This window comes from Diachasma alloeum, unplaced genomic scaffold (assembly GCF_001412515.2).
Source record: "Diachasma alloeum isolate Michigan unplaced genomic scaffold, Dall2.0 Dall_scaffold_00196, whole genome shotgun sequence".
Classification (NCBI taxonomy): domain Eukaryota; kingdom Metazoa; phylum Arthropoda; class Insecta; order Hymenoptera; family Braconidae; genus Diachasma; species Diachasma alloeum.
Genome location: NW_021680361.1, coordinates 1,622,052 through 1,647,843, shown reverse-complemented (window position 1 = coordinate 1,647,843; position 25,792 = coordinate 1,622,052). Strand labels below are relative to the sequence as shown.

At 41.1% G+C, this 25,792-nt stretch overlaps 1 protein-coding gene and 1 pseudogene across 1 annotated transcript; both read right to left on the bottom strand.

Annotated features, from left to right (window-relative positions):
- Positions 1 to 2,031: 2,031 nt before the first annotated feature.
- LOC114841737 lies at positions 2,032 to 4,263 on the bottom strand. Its single transcript, XM_029126836.1, has 6 exons — positions 3,970 to 4,263; positions 3,468 to 3,874; positions 2,566 to 2,665; positions 2,407 to 2,508; positions 2,178 to 2,336; positions 2,032 to 2,100 (listed from the first exon to the last, which is right to left on the bottom strand). Exons 1-6 carry the CDS (start codon positions 4,261 to 4,263, stop codon positions 2,032 to 2,034), a joined length of 1,131 nt encoding a protein of 376 aa, XP_028982669.1.
- A 2,191-nt stretch (positions 4,264 to 6,454) lies between these two features.
- On the bottom strand, positions 6,455 to 23,811 carry LOC114841736 (annotated as a pseudogene).
- Positions 23,812 to 25,792: the final 1,981 nt, after the last annotated feature.

Here is a 25,792-nt window from a genome sequence, read left to right as displayed (position 1 = left end):
CTAATAACAATATCATTATAATCCACCAAAAATGGTGGAAGTGCGCATAACAATTTCACTTCGTTTGGACTCAAGTGATCCATGATGCAAACTGATGCCAAAAGGAATGAGGGAAGTATTACCTCTTATGACGCAATCTTCCCCCACTCCGAACCACTGTCCTTGAAAACTGCGCGAAAAAATATGCGCACTTCTTCTAAAAGTGTAAACATTTCTCAGAAATATGTCGCAATTTTCTCCCACTCCGAACCACTGTCCCTGAAACTGCGCAAAAAAAATATGCGCACTTCTTCCAAAAATGTAAACACTTCTGAGAAATATGACGCATAATGATGCAATCTAATTCTTGAAGAAAATACGCAGTACTTTCAGCGTAGTGATCAGTCGTACTCAGAACGTTACAGTGTAAAGATGGACGCGATTGTGGACGTTCAAGGATTTCAGAGTGATGATAATAAATTTATCGTTAAAGAACTGGCAGTTGCATATATTGATGACCTTGAGCGAGTTGAATGTGTGCTCTTCAAACCACCATATTCATGGGATGACTTGTCAGCTAAAGCTAAACGTTCCAACACATGGCTAATCAACAGTTTCCATGGCTTGCGCTGGGAAACCGGAGACACACCATATTCTGAGCTTCCACAGATTGCTGAAGAAGTTCTCAAAGACGCAGCTAACCTCTATGTGAAAGGATTACAGAAGAAACAGTGGCTGGAAGGGATTCTTGGAAGTTCACAATCAGTGATCGATTTAGAAGATTTAGATTGTCCGAAATTATCGGACCTTGAGTTGTCGAAATGTTTGCATCCTCATAATGATGACGATGACGAGGACCCATTCGTTTGTGCATTGGAAAATGCGAAAAATGTGAGAACCTGGTATGTTGTGAAACATGGCAACCGTTTGCAACGATCTTTGGAAATGTTCTGTAACTCGAAAAGTCTTGATGGAATGAGCACTCAAGACATAGCGATTCTCCCAAAAAGTTTTTTGCTCATGTGCGCTGCACATAGTATTGAGAATGTTTGGGATAAATTACCGGAAAATATGCAAAAGGATGAAGATATCGTGAATTGTCGAAGATGTCATCTCCATCATTCCTCCAATGCTCCAATGAAGAAAAACTGTCCCCTCTGCAAATTCTTCAAGAACACAGAGGTCCACACGGAAGAATCACCCGAAATTATCCTCAATCAATTTATGGTTTTGTTCTTATTGATGAACTTATTAATCAACCGTTAAGGAAATTATATGGGAAAAAATGGATAAACGACCTCAGAACTCAGAATCTCGGGAGAGCAGTTGGTTAAAAGAATAGCAGCCGCAGAGACGCACCGCTACATTTCGCGAAGAGTTCGAGAAATCCAAAACCTTGGAGGGTAGTAAGCCCTACAACAAAGAAACCCACTCCAGGAAAACATGATTGATATAAATATTGAAGGTTATGAAAATGTAACAAAAAAAGAAAAAAATATATGTATAAAAAACAATCTATATGCATTCTATATTTTTTTAAAAAATACCTTCCCTCAGTACGGGATAATTCCATAGGAATGATGATGAGCGCATCTATTTCATTCAAAATTTCCCGCGTGTTACGGCTGAGCCAATCCACGCACACCTTGAACCCACCCCCCACCACCGAGCAACCCCACTCACTAGCAAAAAACCTTACCCACAGCGACTCCCCCACCATCACGACTCCAGCCGCAGCGGCCCCCTTCCCCCTGCCGCCGGCCGGCTGCCTCCTGCCTGCTGCCTCCTGCCTCCTGCCCCCGCACACCCCCTCGCCACCATTTGGTCCAGAACTGGCTTATGGTAACTACTTTTATTCAACCGCGTATATTGATAACAACATTCAAATCATTTCCATTGTTACGCTGTACATGCAGTTTTTCATATGTGGCTTTCAAATGGATTGAATAATTTGTCAAACAATGCTCATTCAATTCTGTCCTTTTTTAGATTCCCCTTGACCCCGCCATAGTACCTTTATTAAGACAATTGAATTCATGTCGGGTTATACTATCAGTTGTCCTCAAATTTTTTAAGTAAGATACGCAGCGTAGTGAAGAATGAGTATACTGCTGACATATACTGGAACAGAAATTAATGATTCCTCATATTGTCCACTTACTCATATTTTGTCATTCAAATAATAAAGTTTGCTATACCTTCGCATAATACTCCATGGATAAATTGGACATCAACCCAGCGATCTTTATTTTTGGCGGATTTAGACACCTCTGCATCATGAAAATCGCATCTTTGCTCCACGCCTTTGAATTTGGCATCAACAAAGAGTTGTATAGCGCAAAACCAATACGTGCGCTCTGAATAATCATCAAAAAATGAATGTCAAAGTTGAATGAGTAAATTAATTACTGCAGAATGATAACTTACTATAGTGGTCAAGTTCTCGGCGGCCCACGCAATACAAAGGAGCTCTAAGGCATATGCAATTAGAATCGAAATTGTTTGCACTTTACTAAAGAGTGTTTCATTCTATAGCAAAGAGAATCATTAAATCTGCAATGGTCATCATCCACATTATATTCTTACCCTGACTATATGAATTCCTCCACATGCAATGGATAGCGTAGTTAGTACGATTATGCAAGCTACCATGTGTCGCACGATTATCATGGTTTCCTTAATATACCTTACAGGAAGAACAGCATGAGAACATAAAATAAATTTCTGATTTATTTATTTTTTTATTTTTTGTTGAGGTTATCGACGCATCCATGGCTAGGCGTTATTAGCAACGGCTCTGGGGGCCTATTCTCGAAATATTTCCGTGCACGGAAGTGGCTTCGTAGACGAATTGCTTATAGGAATCATATAGGCGTTCCGTCAACGGAGTCGATTCCGCGCACGGAAATATTTCGAGAATAGGCCCCCTGGACCCATTTTAAACACAAAAATTACTATTTCCTTCGTAACTTAAAGGTGGTGATATTATGACTATTTCGAGTACATTATCAGTGTATCATCACATGAGATGGTAAGAGTTAACTATAGCCGGTAAAATATACCCGATTGATATGTCGACACCTGAATAACAGATAAGCGTATCTACATAGGGAATTCATAGCACTGACGCTTCTTTTTAGACATTTCTAATGATGTTTTCACATTATTCGATTAGATAAAATGATCTAGAAATCATTCATAGGTTCGAGCCCGGGATTTACTTTTCCGTATATGTAGATATCTTACCCATTTGGCTATACAGCGGATGATTTAAAATTATGTGGTAAAAAAGAGTCACAGCTATCGACATTGTCATGCAATTCCGACATTGTCGTGCCGAGTGCTCTTTTCATCTGAGCTATCAGGATCAGAAGTGGTTTTCTACACTTAAATTTGATTTATTCGATATCAGTAACAACCGTACTGAAAATGAGCCCGTGTATCTATTTCTTTTGAAAATGCGTTGGAATCAAGAATAAAATAATTACCACAATATGTGTTGATGTATGGAGATGCACTCTGCGAGTTCTTGCAAACAGGTGACGTCCTCAACTTTTTCAGCGAGAAATGTCAGTTGAATTGTTCCATACCAAATAAGCAGACATAATTGACAAATGAAAGCGCCTGTACAGGCGCATTGGCCACCTCCTAGTATTTCCATTATGAGAACCATATAATAAACAGGATGATCGTATACAGAGAATGGAAACTCAACTATATTTGGTAATGGGTGATCCAAAATAAAAAGACCAATCACATAAGCCAAAATTGTACCGACACCCAACATATTGTATCGAAAGTAAGAAGGAGTGACTCGCTTCACGTAATTCATTAGTACTTCTCGTTCATGAGGGTTTGCATTATTCACGAATGTCTTTACCTCTTCAATTAAACACTATTGAAGAAATTGAATATCGAATGAGAATTACTACTATGCCACCAAGGCAACGTCCTCATTGGACTAACTTTTCTCCTGACACCTGTACTCACCTGAAACCGATGATTATGAAATTTCGCAATGATCATCGCCGACACAACTTGGATAAAACACAATGCTGCATATAAACTTTCAGTGAATTTCATGAAATTAGTCCGGTATTTGTACGCCGTAGTGAGCATTGGAATGGCGTTCGTTACAGCGACAATCAAGGAAATCCACCAACAAATTTTCAGAGTAATCTTTATTTGTCGTGTTGTATTTAAACTCGGCGGCCATGTGAATAGAATCCCAGTTGTGAACTTAGTCCACTGAATTACAAACTCTGGTGTCCGCTCCTTCTCCATAATGATGCTATTTCTGAATTGGAATGATGGGCCTGATTACACTGATTATAAGTATCGCAGAAGTCTATTTCATGATTACGAATGATTGACCGCACAAGCAGGGGGTTAGGATGTCATATCGAACTATGCCTGAATGAATGGTGCTTTGTGAAGTTACATATTTCAATATGTAACTTCACAAAGCACCGAATTATGTAATTGCACGCGCAATATGGGAAAGATTGTTTTTCTCATTTTACTTGAGTTATGTATCGGTTTTATAATTTTCAATTCATAAGGAATGATCAAGAGGTATGTGTGTAATATGTTTGGTTACAGATGGGCCCCATACATCGGAGATTGAGAATCAGCCCATTGATTGCACCCACTGATTAGAAAGTATTTCCAGTCATTGAAATTACAGGCATTAGTGGATCGTGGGGCAAGATGCATCCCCAATTCAGGTACAGGCTGCAAATTGATGGAGGTCATAAGAATCAAATGAGATTTATATGAAAAGTTATATTGATCATAAGAATAGATGAATGATCCAAATGAAGAACCAACGTCATGGAATAAATATTGATTCATACCATGATCTTTAAATCTTTCGCAATTTCTACACCATTCATCATCCTTACGAAACTTATGACCCTCATCAGCCTCATGGGAAATTCCAAGAAAAGTTAGTCTAAGAAGATCATCATGTGATGTCAGTGATTACAATGACGTCATGGATTACTTACAGACTAAACGGATTTTACTATAACTTCCCTTCGACTGCGGTGGCGACTGGTATCCTGATTATGGATGTAAATATTCGCACGTCATGAAGTACAACTAAATAACAAACCTGGAATATTTTCATCTAAAGATCTGATTTCGATTTTTCAATTTGCGTCAATAATCTATGTCGCATGTGAGCGTTTTTGATGACTGTTGAACATGAGTATCTGTATATTTTATAATTATGATAAATTATTCCATTCAAAGAGTGTGCGCTAGTGACGTTGAGATGAGTTTTCACTCGAATCTCTTTATCAGAGTCACACAAATTTCTCTACTCAACAATTATAACTGCTACGCATTTTTACTATACTCTCTGACCACGCGGAGTTTTTCGTCTAAAATTTGCTAGGAGGAGAATTATTACGCCTCTCTACGTCAATCAACACCTCCACTGAATGGCCCTGGACCTTGAAATATTATTCTTTTCTCAGATTATATTGAATCGAATTTTGAAAAATTTTGTATTAATAAATTTGTCATGATTATCCCACGATGATTTAATTCCTTGGGGATGATTTCCAAGATCTATCCAGAGTCTACTTGAGCTTGGAATTACCTCGGTCTCCAGCAAGTCTGCTGCCGGGTGCTCTCTGATGGGCCCCCAAGAGATTGTGCTCAGGACAGTCATGTTCTTCCCCTTCGGGCCCCTCTCCTACGTTTTCTCTTCAACTCGAAATTTCAATATCTCGGAAAATCATCAATCTTCCAGCTAGTTAGCGCAACGGTTTTCCTTATTAAATGCTAAGAAAGGGCAGTTCGACTTCCCTATGAGAATTAGGCCTAGCTCATTCTATTTTGTGAATCAAAATAAAATCAAATAAAAATAATTGACAATCTAATTGTTACAACTATTCAATGATTATTCCAAAATTAATAGTTTTAATCGATTCAATTACAGTTTGAAATATTTGTTGAAATGTTATTTCGACCGAGTTAATTAAATATTGCCGATCGTATGATGAATTCTCGAGTTATAACCGTAAAAATGTGGTCCACGAAATTAAGGCTCACAGGAGTCAGAAAGAAGGCTCAGTGATTACTACACCAAGTTATATTATTGAAAAAAAGGTATTATTCACTTGCTTTATGTTGCGTACCTCAAACAGAAAACTAAAAGCTGTACTCCTGGATGAAAGATCATTGACAATTGAATAAATTCATCACAATCGATTCATTAAAAGGAATTCACACACTGATAGTATGATTCATTTATTCCAAACGGGATTCGTCAACTATTAACGAATGAACATTTGGTGAGACCGAATAGACACTAATTTCCAACCAAAATCCATTCGTTAACAATAACCAATCCGTTTTATCAGTTCACAGAAAACCCCATGGAGAGGCCTACCTCTAATTACAAATAAATACAGTATTAGCAAGATTAAGTGATTACAAAGATAATTGTTATCAAATTATACTATTAGTTGTCCTCAAATTTCTGAAGCAAGACACGTAGTGTAGTGAAGATCGAGTATATTACGGACATGTACAGAAACAAAAAAAGAACATTCACTCAATTGCTTACTTCCACATTTTGTTCCCATTTAAACCAACGTGATCACTATCTTTGCATAATACTCCATGCATAAATTCGACATCAACCCACCGATAGCTATTTTTGGCGGATTTTGACAGCTCTGCATCATAAAAATTGCATCCTTGTTGAATGTCTTTGAATTTCGAATCGAGGAAGAGTTGTACAACGCCCAACGAACTCTCTCGTCCTTAATAATCATGAAAAAGCTCAATGACAAAGTTCAATGCGTAAATCATTTATATCTGAATCATACTTACTGCTGCGGTCAAATTTCCTGCTTTCCATGCAATCAAAGAAGTATCCACGCATATGCAAATTCGATTGAGGCAAACCGAACCTTTTTAGCGACTGGATCATTCTGCCAGAAAGAGAATCGTTAAGCCTGGAATGGTGAAAATCCATACTAGCGAACAGGCGCTCAGCGCCCGTCGCTAGGTTAATTTGTACTATGTTATTTTATTTTATTTTCTTTCTATTTCCGTCTTCAAAACTAGAGTAATTTAATTTTATCCATTCTTATTGTTATTATATATTTTTTTCCTTAATTCACAAGTTACAATGTTAAATGGAAAAGAATTCCCCATAAATCACGTGAGAATACAGATCGACAAACAATTTTCGATAATCATAGCTAAAATTTTTCATTCCTTTCTTTTTCTTTAAATTAATTAGTACCAATGATCTGAAAATGTGAGCGAATATGAACATTTTTCATCTTTCATCTCATTTCAATGGAACCAAAGAAGGAAATTGTAGAGAAACATCGATCGTGATCAATCAGCATCAATAAAATAAAAAAATCTATTTTTCTATATATATATATATATATATTTCTATTTATGATGTATCAAGAAGCTTCAAATCCACAATTGGCACCACAGTTCCGATATTGTAGGAACTTGTAAATTTTCTGAATTCTCTATTGTATTGAATGAATAACTAAAATTTCAATGCATAATCAATTGATGGAAAACAGGAATTAGGGAAGAGTTCGCCTGTACCGCTGAGCGGTCAATACTGCTCCCCCGTTTTTTCCGTCATTATTTTCATGTTCCAGAGTAATTCTATAGTTTGTAAGGCTAATAGAGGGACTTAAGCAACTAAATTTCTTGATAATTGGAGACAATTAATATTCACCGATATTACAGGATAAAACAAATGGCTTGCTTTTTCCATAGAATTAATTGAATCTAGCGAACGGGCGCTATATTCATTTATACCATTTATTTCATTTCATTTTTTCCCCATTTTTTTTCCACAATGGGATTCATTCAATTCTATCCATTCGTATTCTTATTATACACACATATTCTTCCTGAATTAACAAATTACAACATTGAATGAAAAGGAATCATTTTAAATATCAATAAAAAGTGTTTTTTTGTGATCAAAATACAGACACAAAACAAAAGTCATTGCAAATCTCATTCAGGTAATAGAGCAATCTTCCCAGGTATTCCTGAAAATTAAAAAAATCAGTTTTTACCTTCATATGGTAGAAGAATATCGGTATTTCTCATTCCTATGGTCGAATTCCAATGACAATTTCCTCAATTCTGATTTTGACCAATCACAGTGCAGTATTCGGAGTCACGTGACGCGTTTCACACTGATAATTACCCCGGCTGCAGGGCAATTATCAGACTGATAATTTTCCTGTAGTCTGTCAATTGTTTTCTACGAATTTGACAGATATTCCTCACATTTTGGTGAAATTTGTCCCGTAACCCCGAACACTGCACCCTGATCGACCAAGATCAGAATTGAAGAAATTGTCCTCCGAATACCACTCGACCTTCAAAATTCATCGGATATTTCCCTCAAGTTTTCCTGCATATCAACGATCGGGATCAGCTTTGCAGTAAAATCCCTTGTGCTACACGTTTGGGATTTTAATCTGCAAAACTGATCCCTCTCGTTGCTATGCAACAAAACATTCGGGAACATCCGATAATTTTGAAGGCCTTGGGGTATTATAGCTGATTATTATAAAAATGATATGAAAAAAAATGTAAAAGGAATAATCGATTAGACGATGAATTTTTTCTTCTTTTATGTCAGCGGTAATAAGTGTTAAAAGGATGTCAATATTCCAGCGAGATGAAATTTAAAAAATGCAAAAAAAAGTGGGAGGGAAGAACAAAAAAAATAATTTTTTTGTCTCCAGAAAGTTTGCAAATCGGTTTTTTTCGAATCATGAAAAAAAAACAATAAATCTGATTTTTTTATTGTCATTTTCATTGCTTCGATTCAGTTGATTATATTGCGATGATGATCAAGCCTTTAAATGGTTAGATCTCACCATTCTACCCGACCGAGATTTGAACTCGGAACCTTGCGCACGTGAAGTAACGACCTTACCCACTGCGCCAGGCCGTCGGGTTGAATAAATTTGATTCCTTTCCTTGTCTTTTGATAGAATGAATAGAATTCCATAAATGGCAATAAATTTAAAAAAATCACGAATTGCAGACTGAAAATTTTTAAACAGGGATAATCGGCTAGGAAATGGAGAAAATTCGTTTTTCTTCATTTCTGTCGGTGGAAACTTGGAATCTCGTTTTTTTTTCTGTTGTTTAAAGTGCTCAATTATGTTTTTTGAATTATTTACACTATCGTATAATTTTACAATGCTTGATATTTCTCTTTAAGTTTTACAATCATATCTTCAGTTCACATTCTTTTAAATGATTACAAATTATTTCGATGTATTTATGGTCAGCTGCATCTGCAAAGGTTTTGGTGGTGTAGGGAAGAGAACAGATAGATTGTTTAAAATTATCTAACAGTTTCGTTCTTTGTTGAACATAGATTGGACAGTGCCACAATATGTGGTCAAAGTCTTGACACTCTTATCCACAAGGACAGCACGGATCATTTATGATACTACTACTACTTACCTACCTACCTACTGTCTCCAAGGAGGCTCCAAGATGGTAATGGTTGGATCTGATGCGGTTAACGCTGCCTATTGCCTCCCTTAGGAGTTTGCAATTTTTATACCAGGGCTTTCCCGCCAGTTCATCAGCCTGTTCGTTATCCTCAATTCCGCAGTGAGAAGGAATCCACAAAAATGAGATTTTAGTTGGTGAGTCCTTCTCCCTAGTTATGTTTCGGTATTTTTCTCTAATCTCAGTAATATAAGGGTTCGCTTTTACTGCAAGCTTGCCAGAGTTCAGAGCCTGGCAAGCACTCAGTAAGTCCGTCAGTATGACATAGTTACGACCTGGATTTTCTACTATAAGTCGCATTGCAAGCAGGAGCGCAATGCATTCTGCGGTGAAACTAGAGATGTGAACACCGAGGGTAGTAAATACGCGCATGTCCAACTCTGCATACGCAGCCCCTACATAGTTGTTCTCTCGATTTTTTCACTACCATCGGTGTAGATGCGACAGTGATCCTGAAAATGTTGGTTCAGTTCTTCGTTGATAAACGTATTAGGGTTCCGCTTCTCCTAAGCCAATCGACCCAAATGGATATTTAGATTGATGGGCAGGATGAAAGCTTCAAAGGGGTGAAGAAATATATGGAAATTTTTATCACTGTATAGTTGTTGCTTCAAAGGGAGGATTTCTTCTATACTTTTTATGGCAAGTCGGTCCCTGGCTCGAGCTGGAAAAGGGTTTGTTTCAAATAAATTGTGTATTGTTTGGTATGTTAAGGTCGAATGGTTCGTAAGCGCTTTGATTAAGTACGTTTTACAGAGGAATTTGGCCCTGTCCTTGTTTAGAGTGAGTTGTGATTCTCCAACGAGGACGTTGGTGGGGGTAGTGCACCTGTACCCCAGAGCCAAGCGGATGGCGGTGTTTTGAATTTTCTCAAGTTTATTTATCAGAATTTGGGTATTGGGAATATATATTGTGACGTAATTTCCTGAGGTTCACGGAACCCTCGATCCACTACATAGCCCTTCGACGCACGACAACCCTGAAACAATAAATAAGTCGAGCGCCAGGTCGTTATTACCAGAACGACCACTGGAACGAACCACACAACCAAAATCAGAATTTCCAGAATAATCCCAAGCTTCAAAACGGTCTCCTGCTAACTCAGACCGAAGAACGGCGTGAAGGTCACCGGTGAAGCTTAGATTAAAGTATAACTAGGGATTGACCAAATAAATGAATGTAACTCAAAATTGCGGGGAAAAATCACACTATTTAATCAGGCTTAGATGACTCGATACAATAAAAAAAAACAAATTAATTTCTTGAAAACTCCCTTTGGTTATTTCGATCTATCAACGATCATAAGGCTTCGATAGTTACGGAATCTACAATTGTCAAAGGAATAAAGGATTCTGATAGAAAAATAAGAAAGTGAAATACTCAGTCAATTTAGTCCAAACAGAGATTAGTCAGAAACAAATAGTGTCAAAGCGAAAAATAAAAATCAGAATCAAAATATTGTCAATAGTAATCATGTAGATTGAACAACACTGAACGATCGAAACCCAACAATTCGTCCACGTGACAAGTAAAGCTGGCTGTCCGAAACCGACACGAAAACCCAAGACAACGGGCCAGCGAAACGGAGCAAGGACACGAGACACAAAAGAACCTACGTTCAATGTCTTTCACTAAATATTAACCGAGAGCGAGAGTGTTCGTCCAACACAAATTCACTCAAACGCAACATTAATCGATTTTCCAAGTATCATTTCAAAAATAACATATTCATAAAATAATTTTCACTCACGACATGAAACACAAGAGCCCGAAACTCTACGAAACAAATCAATGTCGCGAGACAACCGAAATCGAATGATCAAACACGTTAATTCCAAATACGCACGAAAGAGAGACAAAAGAGACCCACTAATCAATTACTGATCAGAGTGATTAGGACTCTATCTGGCAATTATTTCGAAACTCTAAAAGTCGTACGGCACAAAACATCTGTTCAAAACTCTAAAATTCGCCAGAGTCCTACTCACAATAAATTCACACAGATGCGTCATACAGAGTTGTAGCCATCCCGCTCACCCAGCAGTCCACCTCAGTGTCTCCGGAAAACGTCTCCAAAAACTCTTTAAATCCGAGTCCTCGGGACCTTCCTCCAGACAAATCCATTCGGTGCTTCCTCCAAAGGTTTATTTCTCCTTCCAGAGTGCCTTCAGGCTCCCCAAAACTCCGAAATCGACGCAATAAAGACTCCAAAAATTGATCAAACACAATGTATGGTGAAACCACCAAACGGAAAGTGAGGTTCGTTTCCTCAGCGACACCACGCTGCACCGTGAAAACGCGGCAACGACGCTCATTGGCTGCTCGTTCCATTCACTCCTCCAATCAGTTTCCAAACAACTAGAATCTGTCGCTTACGTGGCCGAACCAAGTCCGTCGGCGCATGAGGAGTGACTTGNTCGGGACCTTCCTCCAGACAAATCCATTCGGTGCTTCCTCCAAAGGTTTATTTCTCCTTCCAGAGTGCCTTCAGGCTCCCCAAAACTCCGAAATCGACGCAATAAAGACTCCAAAAATTGATCAAACACAATGTATGGTGAAACCACCAAACGGAAAGTGAGGTTCGTTTCCTCAGCGACACCACGCTGCACCGTGAAAACGCGGCAACGACGCTCATTGGCTGCTCGTTCCATTCACTCCTCCAATCAGTTTCCAAACAACTAGAATCTGTCGCTTACGTGGCCGAACCAAGTCCGTCGGCGCATGCGGAGTGACTTGTCCAACGTTATTTATTCCAAAACAACTTATCAAAAATACCAAATAAATCCGAACGTCCTCTGACATCCTTCCAAATTATTCTCCAGACCATTCTGTCCCCAAAAGACAATCCAACTCAACCTCCTTCTGATTTTGGCGAAATCCTCCACTCCCCCTTCCGTATTGAACCAGTCGGACTCCTAAGTCACGTTTTCCCTAGAGTTGCCCGAGAGCTGGCGACCTCTGGCAATCCGAAGACCCATGAGGCTCGCATCACGAATTCGAAGTGTCCCGAAGTCTCTCGACGATTCCCGGAGAAGTTGCCACCTCAGTCCCACGATGTCGGCGCCAGATTCGATTCAAACAATACAGGAAGAAATACAAAACAAAATAATTAACAAAATATACTAAACCTCTCTCGTGACTCTCGCTGTCGGTCGGTGACTTCCCGTCTGGTGATTTTAAATTAGTAACCCACACGCGAAACGGTCGAATGAAGAACTACTATTTGTGACGGAAAAGAACACGTCACAATATAAACAATCCGTAGTCAAAGATTGACCTTATAAAACTTTTGTAAAGAATAATGAGAGTACATGGGTCGGACCCCCACCAAGTTCTTCTGAGAAATTTAACAATATTTAAAGCTTTGAGTGGTTTTTCCTCGATTTTATTAATTTGATATTTAAATTGCAACTCAGACTCGAAATGAATTCCTAATAATTTTGCTACAGGGCTGGTAGAGATCTCAACAGTATTGTTGTCGTCCCGAGCGGGTAGGTTCGGTAATATTGCAGGAAGTAGCACTCACGAACAAATACTAAATAATGCTCTTTATTGAAATCTCAATTTGGCGAAGTATAGTTGAATGTGTTCAGTCTGATACCGAAGGTATCAGGTGAACAGTGATAAAGACTGTCGTCAAGTTACTGGGCCCGAGACAATGGTCTCTCGAGTATTCATTTCAGCGAGAGGCCATGACGTCTTGGCCATTACCTCATATCTGCATGGTGTTATGATAGCACCATGCGAATGAGCCCAGTGGAAATGCTGATGCATGTTCCACTGGCTTACTTTTTATTTTGAATATCCGCGTCTTACAATGCACGTATATTCTCAATGAATTTATGATTTCTTAACTCTATGTTTTGATTCTGAAATATGTGCTACTTGCGTTTGCCCATATTTCAGAATGATTGGGAAATTATGCTCCACTTTTCGGGCATAACAGTATCAAATTTTATCTTGACTTTTGCATTTTCAATCTTTTTGTTGATAAACTGTAACATCGTAGTTTTTTCTAGAGCTAAGTCAAGGCCTAATTCTTTTAGATTAATAGACAGTTGGGCAATGGCGTTCTCCAGGAATTGAACTTGAAATTCTAACCCACTGTATGAACAGTAGAGCGCTATATCATCTGCAAATAGGGAAAATTCAATTCTATGGCTAATATTTTTCAATATGTCTTTGGTATAAACACGCAAGAAACTTTTCACCATTAGAGTCACTTTTTTCACAGTTCCACGACACGTGGTGAGCATTAAAATCGCCGACTAGTATGCAGCGATGATATTTTCGGGTAGTCGATGTAATTTTTTTCCAATAATCAGCTGAAAGAGTTGCACCGGGAGTTCTGTAACAGCAGATGATCGAAAGAGGCTCGGAGAGGTTGGTGATCTGGTACCCGGAGAGCTGAACATCTGGGTGGGGATCCTTGATGTCTTCGAGGATTTTGATATTCAAATTAATTCTGTAAATAAAGGCAGTCGCTCCGGTGTTTACATCATCGTCATTGCGGTGGATTTTAAATCTGGGGAAATTCAGAGAACGTGTGTCGAGCGAGTTTATTTTGGTTTCCACACAGATTATCAGATCGTATTCTTTTGAGGCTAGTAGAACATCTTCATAGTGCCTAGGTAAACCACAAACGTTCCAAAACATGAGATTAAAATCAAGAAGTTTTGGTTGCATTTTCACCGGATGATTTGTAGGAGCTCTAACTAGAGGATGAATCAAAATCTGCTCCTTGGAAATTGTCGTCAAGTCGATTAGCCAGATTCAATATGGTGGATTGAACTGTCTTATCATCTATGTATATGTTTATGAAAAGTAAAAATATGATGAGCTCCTCCACGGTGTCGGTGTGTATTTCCTTAACTTTATCGATGTCTCGTGTCTCGAGCCAGATCAGAAGTAATTTGATGAAAGTCTCGTTATCAATGCAGTTGTCAAACGCTGCTACTGTTAAATATGCTCGGAGTCGGGGAGAGTGAGTGCGGATGAACTTTTTGGTGAGTATGTTTTTTCTCTGTGTTACATCGTAACACCTGCGAAGGTCTGATGCCGCGTTCACATGCTGGTGACAAGCGGCGGCGGCACCTTACGGGCGCCGATGTCGCTGGTATGTGCCCANATCAGAAGTAATTTGATGAAAGTCTCGTTATCAATGCAGTTGTCAAACGCTGCTACTGTTAAATATGCTCGGAGTCGGGGAGAGTGAGTGCGGATGAACTTTTTGGTGAGTATGTTTTTTCTCTGTGTTACATCGTAACACCTGCGAAGGTCTGATGCCGCGTTCACATGCTGGCGACAAGCGGCGGCGGCACCTTACGGGCGCCGTTGTCGCTGGTATGTGCCCACGCTGACGGTTATGGGTAGGCGGTAAATGGTGGCAGCACCTTCTCGCTCGACGGGGTGGTCGCACGCCGACGGACTCTATGGCGTCAGTTAGTAGAAACCAACACTGAAGCGTGTATCGAGCTCTAACAAGATCTTAAATCGTATCGAGTCATTCCGACTTTAAACAAACGAACCCAACGGGTTCAACAACTTAAATCATTAAACAACAAACTAGTGCACTAGTGAAACGAAATTTGATAGCAAATGGCTACAAATTAACGATCGAACGAACGATTAACCAACGACACGAAATCACACGATTTCGTGCGTCCACGTGGCACGCAAGCCACGCTTCCAAAGACGCAACTAACGATTGCGCCAATCAATCCCCAAATTAGCCTGCGTTATTAAGGTTTTAGTGTAGGTTAATATTGATATGTGTGGACACGTGCTAACCGTTGTCACAAACAACTGAAATAACGAAGAAATACATTGTGTTGTATGTATGTGTGTGTGTGTGAATCGTCGTGTGTGTCACCGCCATTCGTTGTGAACCCTCCAAACTTAGTGTATTGATAATAAATCTGGGTTTTTTATGCCGAAAGGCTTTTTCCCTTGAACTGTGTTCTTTTTTTTCTATAATTTAATGCAGCTATCATACCACCTAGGGTATGATAGCCTCCAACGTCAAAACACTCTGTTTACTGGAGTTTCTACTACTTTTGTTGGTCTTGTTGACATATTTTGGTTTGAGGAAGACGGTATTATCTGCTTTTTCAGATACATCGCCAGTTGGTGGGGTCAGAGGCTGATCTGACTGAGACTTTTCTAAGTGAATGCGTTTGGGCTCTTTGTCAGCGTCGGAGGATTCCACTTCCGTTTAAAGAGTCCTTTCTGCAGCGCGGCTGCGCTTGGAGGAGGACGCTTCTGTTTCCATGTCGCTTTGTTGACTATCTTCTTGCGATGGATTCAGTTGAAGAAATTCAACATCTGAAGGGGAGATTACTGGAGGAGGGTCGGTCGCCGGGTAGTCAGTTTGATGTTCCAACAACATTTTGTCTTCAGCCATCGAGTTTTCTACTCGTGGTGGTGGATCTTCGGGATATACACGGGGATTTTTCGTTGGGCAGAGGTTGGCATAGTGTCTAACCTTCCTGTAATTAAAGCAGGCTGGGCTGTCGGTGGTAGCGTATACAATGTATTCAAAGTTGTTCCATTTAATTTTAATGATCTTAGGAAGCTTGTACGAATTGTCGGCATCAATGTAGCCCTACCTCTGGAAGCTCATCCCATGTTCGCACCCTGGTGTTTTTGATCCAGCCTTGATAAATTTTATTGGAAAGACGGTCTTTATCCCTATTTCCTTGAATTTCATCACGAGAATTTCATATGGAAGGGATAGGTAGGCATGAGAGAGAATTACTCGTTTCGATTTGGCGACTAGTGGTCGAATTTTTAGTTGAATTCGATTGATTGATAGTACTGTTTGAGTAGATATCAGATTCTCAACAATTTCAGTCGTTTTCACGTAAACACAAACACAGTTGCCAGCAGTTCTTGAAATACCCAAAACATTTTGTCGACCTATGTAGTCGCCAATATATGTCATGTACTCTTTGATAGGAACACCGTGAATTGCATCTATCAAAAGGGCTGGGTCGTAGCCTGGGTGAAAATCGCTTGCCAGACGCTGCGAGCATGTTCCAACTTGACTTTGGGATGCAGTCACACTGATATTGACGATAACCGGGTGGGCCTCTGGGAGGCCGTCCGAAGGTGAAACCATTTTGGGTTGATAAGAATGATGCCTTTATTCAATCCCGGGGGGAGGGCAGAGAGGAGAGAGGATTATTCCCTCCTCTCAGCTCTGAGTTTTGAGATGAAAGAATCTATGAACGATGCATTCAAACCGAGTTACGATTAAGTTTCACTAAACTTGAATACACGTGCACAGCAGGGAACAATACGGAACGTAAACACGAAAATACGTCTTACTCAATCTACGGTCGGAGACCAAATCGAATCACGGTTTTTTCTTTGAAGATGGGCGACATATGAATATTGTGGAATTTTATGATCCAATATTAACGATTAGAAATGAGAAAAAAATGTAGATGGTAAGAAATAAAAAAATTTTAAAACACCGGAGAAATTAAAAATTTCTCCGGTAAGTGTAAAAATCGATATAATTTTTCGAATAATAGAAGAATACCCATAAATTCGATTGATGTCCTCGTCTTTTTGAAGAATGAACAGAATAAATCATAGAAATTGAGAAGTGAAGACGAAAAATGTTATACGATGATTATTACGTAATAATGTGCTGGCTCGTAGAGTTTTCAAGATGATGACCACGTTCAAAATTTGACTTTTCGATCATTACTAAAAAATTCATTAATTGAATCAACTCAAGTGCAGTTTAAAAAATTCAAAATTCGAAGATAAGACAACTGTCGAGTTATAACCGTAAAACAGTTGAGCCACGAAATTGAGAAGAGTCAGGAATAAAGATCGAAGGTTTAAGAAGTAAGGTCTCTCTTGAAAACTTAGAATCATAACAATAATGTATATCATTAATCATTCATAACAATTTAATTTTGTATTGTCGTAGATAACCTAACATGAGTACGTCTAGGTCTGATTACAAATAATTAAAACATTAGCATGATCAGGTGATGACAAAGATAATTGTTATCAAATTATACTAGCAGTGGTGCTCCAATTTTTGAAGCAACACACGTAACGTAGTGAAGAAGGAGTATATTGATGACATGTACTGAAACAAAAAAAACATTCACCCAATCGCCTACTTCTACATTTTATTTCCATTCAACTCATAAAGTTTTCCCTACCTTAGCTACAGATAGCTATTTTTGGCGTGTTTCGACCTCTCTGCATCATAAAAATTGCGTCCTTGTTAAATGTTTTTGAATTTTGAATCGAGGAAGAATGGTATAAGGCCCAACCAACTCTTTCGTTCTTAATAATCATGGAAAAGATCAATGACAATGTTAAATGCCTAAATCATTTATGCCTGAATGATGTAGCCAAATTCTCCGCAGCCCATGCAACACACAGGAGTACCCCGGCGTATGAAATTTGGATTGAGGCAAACTGAACCTTTTTGATGACTGATTCATTCTACGAGAAAGAGAATCATCAATTCTGGAATAGTAATAATCCATGTTATATCGTTACCCCGACTATATGAATTCCTCCACAGGCAATGGATATTGTGTTGACTGCAATTGTCCATGCTATTGTGGGCCTTCCGATCTTGATGGTTTCTTCAATATACCTTGATTCAAGAACGACATAAGAATATATTATAAATTCCAGATTGAACAGTAGAGAAGAGTAACAGTCATCAAGTTTTGTCGAGTCACGGCTATGAACACTCCCATCGAAATCAGCCTGTTATCACTATATTCTAAAAATTATCAGTCTTGAATTAAGATAGGAATTTCCTGAAATTTAAGATCGAAAGTGCGTTTTAAAATATTGAATACATAACCAACCAAACGGATCTTTTTAGAGTTTTTGGGATTCTTCTGCAGCCATGTCCTCTTCGTGAGTCCTGCGGATTGAAATGAGGATTGAATTCTTCATCAGTACATGTTAGAAATCAATCACGATTTGATGATCCGGGTGGTCGGGAGGAAAAGTGACATTCGGGTTAACGGGTTGATGATTAGCCGGAGGTAATTTGATGAGTTTTCTTTAATAAATAAATAATTATGCACTGAAAATTACACAACACAGAGTTTAATAAATAGATGATTTCCGAGTGGACTGTATACAAATTAACAAAAAGATGATTTGCAGTGATAATGTTCGATAATAGATGCGATAATTTTCCGGCACTTTCACTCGATGAAGTTCGATGGCGTACTAAAAGATACGACACGCACGATCATCCTCGTGCGTGTTCGTTGATGCCCGAAGGTTGCCGAGCGAGCAAAATTCGACATTTAGCCCGACTGAGGGATGATTTTCAACATCCCGCCCGCCCTGCGTCACCTCCAGGTGACGATGTATAGCTGATGATTATGATGACGTATCACTGTTGACCTTCCAAAAGGTCGTCGTTGATCGGCAAAGGCACCAGCCTATGGATGGACCTTTGAATCTCCTGGTTGCCTTTCCTCAATGTGACAACTCTGGTCAAGATGTCTTGTCTCGGATGAATTGCAATGACTCGAGCCAGAGGCCACTTGGCTGGTGGCTCCCGCTCGTCAATGATGAGGACCAACGAACCGATTTTTACTTCGTTCGTTGGCTGCTTCCACCGATAAATTTGCTGGTAACGATGAATGCACTCTCGTGTCCAGTGCTCCCAGAAATTCTGAAAGCCTCTGGGAGATGATTTGCCATCTGTTCAGTCTTGCTGTGTTGATCTGCTGAAGTGAAGGCTCTGGAATTGTCGTGAGCGCTTCTCCTATGATGAAGTGTCCTGGTGTCAGAGCTGATGTGTCCTGCGGGTCGTTTGTGAGTGGGCAGAGTGGTCNTGGCCTCGACTTGCGTCAGAAGAGTCGTAAATTCTTCGTACGTCAAGGTCGAGGTTCCGATGACCCTTCGTAGATGATGTTTCGTTGATTTCACTGCAGCCTCCCACTTTCCTCCCATATGCGGCGAGTGAGGAGGATTAAATTTCTATTGCGTTCCATCGGATGCTAGCTGATCCCTGATAGTTGCCGATTCGCTTGATGCCTGGTCGAATAACCTTTGAAGTTCTCTTTCTGCCCCGATGAAGTTGACTCCCCTGTCGCTGGACAGACGATGCCCCGTCTCGATGTGAAGCGTTTGTACGCTGCGATGAATCCCTCCGCTGTGAGGTCCGTTACCAGTTCCAGATGTGTTGCTGAAGTAGCAAAACATACAAACAGACAGATGTAAGCCTTGTACATTGTCTTGCTTGCCCCTGATCCTCTCCATCTCAGGATGTTGATTGGGCCTGCGAAGTCTACTCCTGAGTGGAGAAAGACCCTCGATGGTGTCACTCGTCGTGTTGGCAGCTGTCCCATCAGCTGTTGAGCCCTCAATGCTCGATGACGTGCGCAAATTACGCATTTGATGATGTGGGAGCGTACTGGAGCTCGTCCCCCGATGATCCAGTACCTCTGTCTGATGTGTGCCAAAGTTAGTTGAGTTCCTCCATGGAAGCTCCGTTGATGAGCCTCCGCGATGATGAGCGATGATAATGGCGAGTGACGGGGAAGAATGATTGGATTCTTCTCCTCCGGATCCAATGTTGATCGTCTTAGACGTCCGCCCAATCGCATGATGTCGTTATCCAGGTATGGCGTCAACGTTGCCATACTCAGCGTGTTAACTTCTGCCTCGAAGTAGAGCTGCTGCGTGTATCTGACCCAAAACAGTCTCGCCTCTTCGAGTTCCTCTGGTTCCAATTGTGGAGAATCGGGTAGCGGCTGTCTTCTGAAGCGTTTTGCTGCGCGGTTTACCCAGGCTGTAACCCGCAGTAGCTTTGTGAGTGATGAGTATCTGATGATTAGCGCATTTGCCTCGGCAATCTGCACTGGATGTGAGCTGATGATGGGCGGCCTCGCTTCCTGTGCCGCTTCTGATGATACCTCTTTTGATGATGCTAGGTCCATTGATGATGCTAGCCATTGGTCTGGTGGCAGGACAAGCCATGATGGCCCTGTCCACCATAGATGGTGCTCCGCCAGTTGTTTCGGGGTGAGACCCCTTGATGCGCAGTCCGCCGGATTCTCCTTCCCATTGATGTGTCTCCAAGTTGCAGAGGGCAGGGTATCTCGTATCTTAAGAACCCTGTTCTGTACGAAATCCTTCCAACGGGCAGGGTCCCCGTTGATCCAGGTGATGGCTACCGATGAGTCGCTCCATAGATAAATCTCGATGTTATCCAATTCCAAAGCCCTTTTGATATAAGCCACGAGTTCTGTGACCATGACTGCTGTCGTGAGCTCCAGTCTTGGAATGGTCTTCATCTTGAGAGGTGCCACCTTGGTCTTGGCACAAACCAACGTGACAGACGTTCCCGATGTCGCTGCGGATGTACGGAGATAGACCGATGCGCCCATTGCCAGATTTGATGCGTCCGCAAATCCATGAAGTTGAATTTCCGATGTACCGGGCGATAGATGTAGCCAACGTGGTATTGATAGGCTGCTCAAGTGTTGAAGTTGCTCTCTGAATGATTTCCAGCGATCCTTGTAGTCATCTGGAAGTGGATCGTCCCAGTTAAGTTTGAGCAGCCATAATTCCTGGATGAGTATCTTTGCCGTGACGATCACCGGCGCGATGAGTCCCAATGGATCGTAGATTTGCGCAATCTCGGACAAGGTTACGCGCTTGGTGATGGTGTCCTCGGTGAATGTCTTTGCTTTGTAGTGGAAGGTGTCCGTGTGGGGCTGCCAGCATAGTCCCAACACTTTCACCGTTGATTCCTCGAATTCGATGGTTGGAGCTGATCCTGATGATATTCCGAGTCGCTCTTGGGCTTGCGGTGCATTGCTGCACCATTTTTGCAGGGGCATTCCACCCGCCATGCAAAGTTCGATGAGCTGCTTGATTATGTTTTCCAGATGCTCTTCTGCTCGCGCCTCCGTATATGTCGTCAACATACCATCCCTTGATGAATGTCGGTAAGGCCAATGGGAATCGATGGCCTTCGTCGATGGCCAACTGCTTCAGCACCCTCAGAGATAGCCAAGGTGCGCAGCTGGTGCCGTATGTGACTGTCGTCAGTTGAAAGTCGATGAGTTTTCCTTCGTCGTCTTTCCAGAAGATCCGTTGATAATCCCAATCGTCTCGATGAACACGAATCTGGCGGAACATTTTCACAATGTCCGCACCAAATACTAAACGATGACGACGTAACCAGATAAGAACGTCGGAGCTGTCTACTTGTAGCTTCGGTCCTGGATGGAGTATGTCGTTAAGTGACACTCCTGATGAGCTGCGATGCGATGCGTCGAACACCACTCTCAATTTTGTGGTCGTGCTGTCTGGTTTAAGCACTCCATGATGAGGCAAGTAATATGCCTGCTTTGGTTCTGAAGTTGAAGGTGCTCGCTGCATGTGGTCCAGGGCCTCGTACTCTTCGATGAATTTCTTATAGAGGGTATGAGTGACTGGATCTGACGATAATTTTCCCAATAGCTTAGATAGCCGTTTCTTGGCCGTTGATGCTGTATCTCCCAAGGCGGCTGGTGATGATTTAAAGGGGAGACGTACGACATAACGTCCCGACGAATCCCTCTGATGAGTCTCGATAAAGTGTTGTTCGCATTCGCCTTCGGCTTTGCTCATGACAACTGTTGATGATGTATCCGGTAGCTCCTCCTGGAGCCAGAACTTTTTTAGGAGTTCTAATAATTGTTGATTCGCCGTCGGCGTTGATGTTTTGAAGGATGATTTAGCGACGCAGTCGTTACAACAAACTGGTCCCGATACTACCCAGCCAAAAATGGTCTGCTGAGCAATAAGTTCGGTTTTCTCAAACATGATGATTTTCTTTCCGATGATTTTCCCATAGGCGTCAGCTCCAATGATGAGGTCGATGGCCCCAGGTCTCAAGAATTGAGGATCTGCCAATTGTAGTCCTCTTAGTTGAAGTGGGGTTGATGTGTTGCAAGTGAATGGCGGTATTTCCGCCATCAACTTGCTCAGGATGTGAGTCTCCACAATGATCTGCAAAGCAGGGTCATGTCTCGGTTGTAAGGCGAGTTTCACAACCCCACGTGGGTTCCCCGATGATGTTTCTCCAATGCCGATGATGACCAGTGATGATGACTTTCGTTCCAATCGCAATTGATTGATCAAGCGTTCTGAAATCAGTGATACTTCAGAATCCTGGTCAATGAGGATCCTTGCTGGCTTTGAGAATCCTTGATGATTGAGGGCGTTGACCCTAGCTGTTGCCAAAACTACCAGTTGTGATGTTCCCTGAGGAATTCGTTGAGCTTCCAGAACGTTGATGGTGTCCACCTGCTTTAATGGTTGTGGATCTGATTGTCGTTAATGCTCTTTTCATCTGAACCACCAGGATGTATGGCGATTCTCCGCTCTCAAATTCGATTTGGACCATGTAAATAGCAACGATTCAGAAAATGAGCCGGTTCATCGATTTCTTTTGACAACATATTAGAATCAGGGAATAAACTAATTACCATAATATATGATGGTGTATAGTGATACACTCTGCAAATTCTTGCGAACAGGTGACGTGCTCAATTTTTTCAATGAGAAATTCTAGCTGAATTGTTCAATACCAAAGGAATACACATAATGGACCAATAAATACGCCGTAACAAAAGCATTGGGCACCCCTTAGTGCTTCCAATACGAAAACCATATCATAAACAGGATGTTCATGAACATGAAAAGGATATTCAGCTATATTAGGGAATGGCTGATCCATTATGAATAGACAAAATACATAAGCCATAGTTGCACCGACACCGAACAAATTGTATCGAAAGTAAAAAGGAGCAAATCGCTTGACGTATTTCATTAGTCTTTCTCGTTGTTGGGAATTGGCATTCTTCACAAATGTCTCCATCGCTTCCATCAAATACTATCGAATGAATAGAATATCACATTAAAATCATTGCTTGACCAACAAATTAATTCATTCATTGGGACATACTTTTCAGTGATGACACTAATATTCACCTGAAGCCGATGCTAATGATGTTTCGCAATGATTGCCCCTAATACAACTAGGATCGTACATAATGCTTTATATAAGCACTCAGTGAATTTCATGAAACTGTTTCGGTACTTGTAAGTCGTACTGACCAGTGCGAGAGTGTTTGCTACGGCGAACATCAAGGAAATCCACCAACCCATTTTCTGAATAATCTCCGAACGTCGTGTTGTTTTTACATTTGGAGGCCATGTGAACAGAATTCCAGTCGTTAATTTAGTCCACTGGAGTACAAAGTCTAGATTAAACTCTTTACCCATAATGCGGCTGTACTGATTATAAGTATCGCAAGTTATTTCATTATTATGAATGATTACGAATCATTCTACTGATTACAGCCCGTAATTACGATGCATTGGTAATCATTGAAATCACAAGCATTAGTGAACTCTGAGCAAAATGGATCTCTCATTCAAGTGCGAGTAGCTAAATTCCTAACGGTTATAAGGATCAAGTGAAAGCCATACGAAAATTTGTATGGGTGTAGAACAACACTTTATGAATATAGTCATAAAAATCGACTCCAAGTCTAATGTTACGGGGGAAATATTGATTAATACCATTATGTATTAGCTTCCTGCAATCCATACTACACTTATCAATCTTCTAGACTTTATGACCTTCATGAACTATGGAGGATTCAATCTAAAAGCTATTATAATCTAAAGATCATAGTATGATTCCAGTAATTAGAATCACTTCTCTAATTACATACAAACTGCACCGATTTTATTGTAACTACACTTCTGTGAGCTTTTTACTTTTACCTTGCTGGATCGACGTCCTTTAAATAGGTAGCATGTGAGGATGATCGGGTTATCGTGTTACAAATCCTTGAAGCCAACACTTCCTTTATATCATAATGGAATAGTTTAATTATTCGTAACTCAAAATGATAGTCTCGTAATAAGTAGGAAATAATATTTTATTAATTGGTGACCGGCAGTGAATGTTATCGAACCGGCGACTAAACTCAAACGTGATAAGTCATAATAATTCTACGCGTTGATCCGATATATCTAAATCCGTTATTTCCCCCTCTACTGGGTTCCCACTTTGTCGTAGTGAGGGGGCTCGGTCGCGGGCGGTGGAGGTCTTAAGGACTATCGCTGCCCGCGGTCGCTAAGAGGAGTCCACCCAATCCATGTGTGTGAGCGGCGTAAGCCATGGCCTCGGCCATACCGTGCCTAAGGATGCGTGGCACAGGGGGAGCTGTGTCGCTAACGGTGCCTCTCAGAAACCTGGGCGACCTCTGAGAGTAGTCTTGGGTGTAACCCACCCGAGACAAGCCAAGCCCTGGGCAATCGCGGCAATGCACCAGGTGAAAACGCTTAACCGCGGTACTCGTGGGACTAAAATGGAAACCAATTTAAAAAATCTTAATATTGAAAAAGCAACTTCGGGTGGGGCCAGCGATGGCGAACACACGAAGTCTGACAAGGCTGACCAGTCTGGTACCGATGTGAATCGGGTCAGACTGAGTGGAGCCGAGAGAAGACGTCGCAAGAGAGCGAAGCTGCATCAAACCTCGGGGGCGATTGCAACCTTGACGGATGCAGCAGCGAAGGTCGATGAGGGAAGGGGGGAGGGGGCTACGAGGAAGGCAATAAAACGCCTTCCATCAGAGCGTACTACGCCAAGCCCCTCAGTCAGACCGAAAGAAAAGAGAATGAGAACGCAGGATCAGGGCACATATGCTCAGAACACTACGAGCTCATTCAAGTTTGCAGTTATGCCGGAGTCATATCCGGATCAGAAACTGGGCACTGAAGAGGTAACGGAGGTGAAGAAACTCCTGAAGAGGGCCATTCTGGCGTTACCTGACGGGGTGAAAGCACCCACCTTCAACGGTGTCTGGGAAAGAGAAGGTGTGGCAATGGTGTGCTGCACTGATGAGGAAACGGGAAATTGGCTGAAAAGCCTTTTCCCCGAAAACAAAATAGCTGGACTTACTGTACGTGTGGTCGCAGCCTCGGAGCTTCCCAAGAAGCACAGGGTTGTACTACACGTGGAAGACCCAGATCTAACCGCTCAAGAAGCACTGTGCTTCCTTGAGAAACAAAATGCAGGACTGCAGGCCAGAGAGTGGGTTGTCGCTCGGGGCAGTGAGAGTAGGGACGCGAAAAGTGCCCACTTCGTTGCGCTGATAGACGACCGATCACTCTCTGTTCTGAAAGCCTGCAACTTCAGACTGCACTGCGGGATTCAAAAAGCTACTGTCAAGCTGCTTGCGAAAGACCG

Excerpts from the sequence above, each read along its gene's own strand:
- LOC114841737 (XM_029126836.1), bottom strand. The coding sequence starts at position 4,263 with ATGGAGAAGGAGCGGACACCAGAGTTTGTAATTCAGTGGACTAAGTTC. Across the intron at positions 2,509-2,565 it reads GAGGAATTCATATAGTCAGG|AATGAAACACTCTTTAGTAA; the intron begins GTAAGAATATAA and ends TCTTTGCTATAG. Across the intron at positions 2,101-2,177 it reads CCATGGAGTATTATGCGAAG|TATATGTCAGCAGTATACTC; the intron begins GTATAGCAAACT and ends TTTCTGTTCCAG.